General features: G+C 39.8%; 1 protein-coding gene across 3 annotated transcripts in view; it reads left to right on the forward strand.

Moving 5' to 3' along the window:
• Window positions 1-6,027, forward strand: part of SPATA5 (spermatogenesis associated 5) — a 300,327-nt gene that overhangs the window by 37,962 nt on the left and 256,338 nt on the right. For all 3 annotated transcript variants that reach the window (XM_018561119.1, XM_018561121.1, XM_018561120.1), the window contains exon 9: window positions 4,366-4,621. In XM_018561119.1, the coding sequence (XP_018416621.1) occupies window positions 4,366-4,621 (256 nt within the window). The remainder of the gene's footprint in view (window positions 1-4,365; window positions 4,622-6,027) is intronic.

Below are 6,027 nucleotides of genomic sequence, written 5' to 3' on the forward strand. Positions count from 1 at the left end.
CTGTATAATTTCCTTATAGAGATAGTGTAGCTAAAGTGGCCTTTTCTGTTTTGCTGTAGTCATACTGTACATGTCTGTTTTTTTTTAGATGAAAACAAAAATGAGATAACGTCATTCCCACACAAACATCTTTCCATTTATCGTGTCATGAATCCCCCTGGCTGCCACATTCTTGACAGTTGGCAAACAAATTGCAAAGTCAATTTGCAAATTGATTTTTCTGTATTGAACTTTTTTTTTTAAATACTAAAAGATATACTGAGTGTAAGACTACATTTATAACATTTAGGCCAGTAGTTCATAACAATGCTTTTGGGTGTTTCACTCTTGAGAATCTAAGCTGCTAAATCAACCAAAGCTTAGGTGTGTCTTTTTTTAAGCGTGCCTCCTCTTTTATTTTAGGTATTATGGAGAGTCAGAAGCCAAGCTGCGGCAGATATTTGCTGAGGCATCACAACGGTAAAACTTTGTCCAGAAATTTTTTTTTTGTTACAAGTGGTCATAATAAATTGTTTATCTTTATCATACAGACTGCAATATGCCATTAGCAAGGTAGGTAGATTTTTTTTTTGTGCATTATGAAGGTAACTTAGGTTGTTTTTAAAGCACAACTGCACTATTAACATTCAACCCAGGCATTTCTCTGGGCTTTAGTGAAAGATCACAATCAACCCAGGCATTTCTCTGGGCTTTAGTGAAAGATCACAATCAACCCAGGCATTTCTCTGGGCTTTAGTGAAAGATCAAAATCAACCCAGACATTTCTCTGGGCTTTAGTGAAAGATCAGGGCAGCATGGGAATGAGTAGAAAAGAAGTAAACACTTAAGCCCATGACACACTGCATGGCACTGCGAAGCTGTGCAGAGCGGAAGAAAGCTGTCAGGCACGGAGCTTCACATACAGTGTGTGAGCTGAGTGCAGCCAGGTGAATGACTGCATCTTCAGCCAATAGGCTCGCGCATAACAACCGGATGGAGTTTGCATCGTGATGCGTGGGTTTATAGGCACGAGCCGATTGGCTGAAGATGATAGTTTTCATCTCCTCACCCTCAGCTACACAAGCTCTCACAAGCTGATGTGCCGGAGAGAAAATTACATTCCACACTGCACGCGAGGGCAACGCGCCACCGTTCCGCGCTGCTTCGCGCGCAGTGCGTCACAGCCTTTATGGTCTCTACAGTCAAGACAATCTGTTGCTTTGCACAGTGCGATTAAAGTACAAGTTCAGTTTAATCTGTTGCTCTGCTTATTATTATCTGTAAAAAACAATGCTGTATTGTGATGTTTTCCAAGCTTAGTGCATGAAATCCAGAGTGCAACTAGATGTTTGCTACATCAAAACACATGTCCTATTAAGTACTAGCATAGCACACAGCTGGTTTCTATCTATTTGCTTCAAGAATTTACTGTTAATAAAAGATTCACCCTTAGAATATTAAAAAGATGGATAACAGCCAGAACAGCTCCCCTAAGAATGCCTATCCTATCTTGAGGCAGTGCTGTCAGACTGCTGAGGAGGCCTGCTGTTCAGCTAAGGTCAGCTCAAAGCAAAGCTTAACAAAGTGCAGCTTCAACAGGAATGTGACATGGATAATTTCTTTACATTTATATGCAAACAGAGTACTGAAGTACTGATTGCTATGTAATTTAATCGTTCTACCATTAAATTCTACATTTACTGTATTTTTTTAACCTTATAGTCAGCCTTCTATTATATTCATCGATGAGCTGGATGCCCTATGCCCAAAAAGAGAAGGGGCACAGAATGAAGTAGAGAAAAGGGTTGTGGCTTCATTGCTTACACTGATGGATGGGATTGGCTCGGTAAGAATTGTATTGAGACAGATACATGTACTTGAAGTAGTGTGATCCAGTTCCACTTTTAATATTGCGCCCTGTTTTAAAAGGCATTATTTAGAGGAAAAGGAAGGTTATTGGTCTACGACAAGGATAGCCAAACTTTGACCCTCTAGCTGTGGTGAAACTATGTTTCCAGCATGCATCTGCCTCTAGGAGCATTCCTGTGGCTGTCAGAGTCTTCCAATGCCTAATGTGACTTTGAGTTTCACTACAGCTGGAGGGCCCACGTTTGGCTACTCCTGGTAAGAATTCTTGACTGTTGTTACCACTTATGTGGCTGTTAAGGCATATAGACTGTAAGATAAAACGTACTGAGTGTGTAGCCTGGTGCGGTGATCAGACAACAGATGTGCTGTGTCGTGCTACCTTATGGGGATGATAATAGGTATTTATAGTTTCCCAGTTGCTTGTTAGCATTGTACAGGCAGTCCCCGGGTTACGGACGTCCGACTTACGGACAATCCGTACTTACGAACCCGGGTTCAAAGTTTTCCTAAATGTACCGGCAGCTGCCGGTACATTTAGGAGAACTATGGCTGCAGCGGCCTGTGTCCCTTCAAATCCCCACTGCTCTCCACACCTGTGTTGGCGGAGGCAGCGGGGACACAGACCGCTGCATTCCTAGCTGCCCCCCGTACCTCCACTGCTGTCCTGCGGTCCGTCTTCTTCTCTTCCCGGTCCGGCCGATCCTCCAGTCCGGCCGCAGCTCCTTTGCCCCGCCCCCCTGCCTCCTCTTCGTCTGCAGGCTGGGAGCCATACCAAGTCTGCTATTGGATATTGTAAAATGCAATAGCCAATAGCATGCTGGCTATTGCACCCGCCCACTGCCTGCTGTCAATCAGCATGGGAGGACTTGATGGAGAACTTTCTCCTTCAGGCTCCTCCTCTGCTAATTGACAGCAGGCAGTGGGCAGATGCAATAGCCAGCCTGCTATCGGCTATTGCAATTTGAAATATACAATAGCAGGCTGGCTATTGCTCCCAGCATTAAAATAAAATAAAAAAAGTTTTAAAAAAGAAAATTAAAAGACAAAAAAAATTTTAAAAAAGGAAAAAAAAAGTTAAATAAATAAAAATTAAAAATTTAAATAAATAAAGTATATAAAATAAAATTAAAAATAGAAAAAAACTTTTTTTGGTGTGTCATTTTGAATAAAAATTGTTTTTTATTATATTATAATCTTCTGAACAACAGGAACAGACAGCAAAACAAATGTGACCCTTCCCTATGCTATCCAAAACTAAAAAATGTTTTTTTGACTGGAGTTACACTTAAAATTTTTTCCTGTTCCGACTTACATACAAATTCAACTTAAGTACAAACCTACAGTCCCTATCTTGTATGTAACCCGGGGGCTGCCTGTAATAGGATGGAGAGGTAACAGGCTAATATCAGATTTAAAAAAAGGACAAAGATATCAGGCACCATTTACTTGGACAAACCAGTTTCTTAACATTTTAATACTACTTATTCAAATTGCAGGTGATTTTAACTGGTTTATTCGGTGTATTAATCTCTTATTTATGGAAATAGCTGCAACAGTTTTAATAGTAACCCACTCCCAAAATGTCACTGGTGTTTCTTCCAGGGAGTACCCTACTTCGTTCAAATCTTCTACTTTCGATATCTGATCATTTTACATGGACCACTACCTAATGGCTCTGACCGGAGCACTAAGGCCGCACACTCTCCTGTTTCTGTGTCCAGTATGGGCTGAAAAGCCTCCTTATAGCCACCGGGATTGTCTAAGTTCTGCATGAGCTTTTCTCATTGAACTTGCAGCTCTTCCTTGCTAAGTTGCGAGTGCTCCAAGTCATTTAAAAAAACAAAACCTCACAGAGAGCACTACTTTACTGATATATCCCCTCACTTCCTGTATTGTCTAAGACCTGTCAAATACACAGGAAATGGGGAGATTTTCTCCTGCTTCATGTTTTGTCTATGTTTTTTGTCCCCTTTCTATCCAAAAAGAGAAAAAAAAGGATTTTGACTGGAATTGGGCTTTACCTCTTCCAGCAAACTTCTGTTGTCACTTGTTCAAGTAAATATGGCAGATATCTCCAAGTAGCAGCCACTAAAGGGCAGGTGATCAAGTGTGTCTTCCAGTTCTAATGCATTCCTTCAGAAACTTGGCTGAATTGCCAGGCATCGTAGGTGGGATCTCTCTAGGGGCAATACATTTTCAGGAAATAAATTGATGTGGTAATTGTGAGTGTAACTGTTTTGGTAACATGAAATTTAGTACATCGTACACGTGAGAAAGAAAAACACATTTATTATGCTATTGATAAAACATTTATAACACCTAAAAATTGACCCTCACATAACCCTTGGCTTAAAGGCTAGCTGTAGTTTCATTAAAAACTAAACCAAAACACATCTGGCAGATTTGGTCTGCTTTTACAGCTTTAAATAGCAAAAGCTTTGTATAGGCGGGCACATTTTTTTTTCTAGAACTGTATGCCAGTAAGGTACTGATTATTTTACTTTGCTTATGTTGTAGGAAGAAAGCCAAGGACGGCTTTTGGTTCTTGGTGCAACTAATCGTCCTCATTCCTTGGACCCTGCATTACGCAGGCCGGGGCGGTTTGACAAAGAGATAGAAATTGGAGTTCCTAATTCTCAGGGACGTCTAGACATCCTCAGGCGCATACTTCTTAAAGTACCACATCAGCTTGCAGTGGATGAAGTTGCACAGCTGGCAGACAGTGCCCATGGCTACGTGGGGGCAGATTTAGCAGCTCTGTGCAAGGAGGCGGGTGAGTAGCTGTTGGATTATTCATCAACATGAGAGCTCACTGTGTAGTGACTTGTGAGACAAATGTGACTTTCACGTTCCTGTAATGATCACAGTAGCTTTTAAGTAGAGGGCTCAGTAGCTGTCTTTTCTAAAGAGCTGCTGTATTAATCACTTCCTATAGGTATAAAACTAAGCAAAGTTTTATCAAACCAAATGACCAAAAAGTGTTTTTTTCCAGTTACAACAGCAGCCTGCCTGACTGGCTCACCCACTGATTTCTCCTGGGGACTTCAGCTGACTTAAGCTATCCACCATAGTTTCCAGCTTTTTTTCCACCCACCATTGAGTCTCAGTCCTCTTTCTGTAAAAGTAGGTTTTTATTTATTACAGCCATTTATATTATGCAGAGCTTTTACATCCTGTATATTCACATCAGTCACTCAAGGATATTACGATCTAAGGTCCCTATCTCACATGCATACATATACACACATACTAGGGCCAATATAGACAGGAGCCATTGTACCCAGAATAAACATGCCAACTCCATACAGAAAGTTTGAATCCCTGGCTGAGATTCAAAAACCACGATGTTTTAGGAATAAAAGAAGGAGAAAGCCCTCATGGTGTAGTAATTAAAAGTGTACCAATTTATTAAAAATAGTAACTTACACAGGCAGTATAAAAAGTCCGGCCGGCAAAGGCAGCTCAGGAACAGTTTTAAAAAAACTTCACATATGTTTCCTATGGCTTTTTAAATTACCTTCCACTGAACACTGTGCTCCGGTGATCTGACTTCTCCAGTGCATATTGTTACATATTGGTTACAGACTTTGATAGATCATCACGTTTTTTTGCCACATATTATTGATTGATGATTCAATGCAACAATGTATTACTTTTGATTAATATTTGTTACCATCACTAGTTAATAGACCTTCACATATCGGCTATTTTCCTTTGTTGTTTCAACGTTGGTCTGGTTTTTCACAGTTTCTTTGACACAATTGAGTTATTCAGTTCCCCTTTTTTCAATATTTCATGCAGGATTTCTTTTGATGCGTTTAGTCATTATTGGGTTTAGGCCAAATCGCTTAACCCTTCACTTCACTTGATTATTATATTCTCACTTGTATACTTGGTTGCACCGAGTTCTATACAGCCTATACCTTTAGCGCTTTGATATTTTCTTTTTTGATCACTCAAAGGATTTTATCCTTTTTTTCACAGCTGCTTTAGGTTTTAATAATTTATATATATTCATCTTAGCCATTATCCAGAAGCGCAGATTATTTATTTTACATCTACTTGGTATTCCAATGCCTTAGTAATCACAGTGTAACTGTTTAATCCATTTACCTATGTCTGTAATTTGTTTTCATATTTTATTAAAAATGTCTTCCTAAAACAGAAAATGTTTGCTTT

This window comes from Nanorana parkeri, unplaced genomic scaffold (genome assembly GCF_000935625.1).
Source record: "Nanorana parkeri isolate BGI_ZX_2015 unplaced genomic scaffold, ASM93562v1 scaffold501, whole genome shotgun sequence".
Taxonomy (NCBI): Eukaryota; Metazoa; Chordata; class Amphibia; order Anura; family Dicroglossidae; genus Nanorana; species Nanorana parkeri.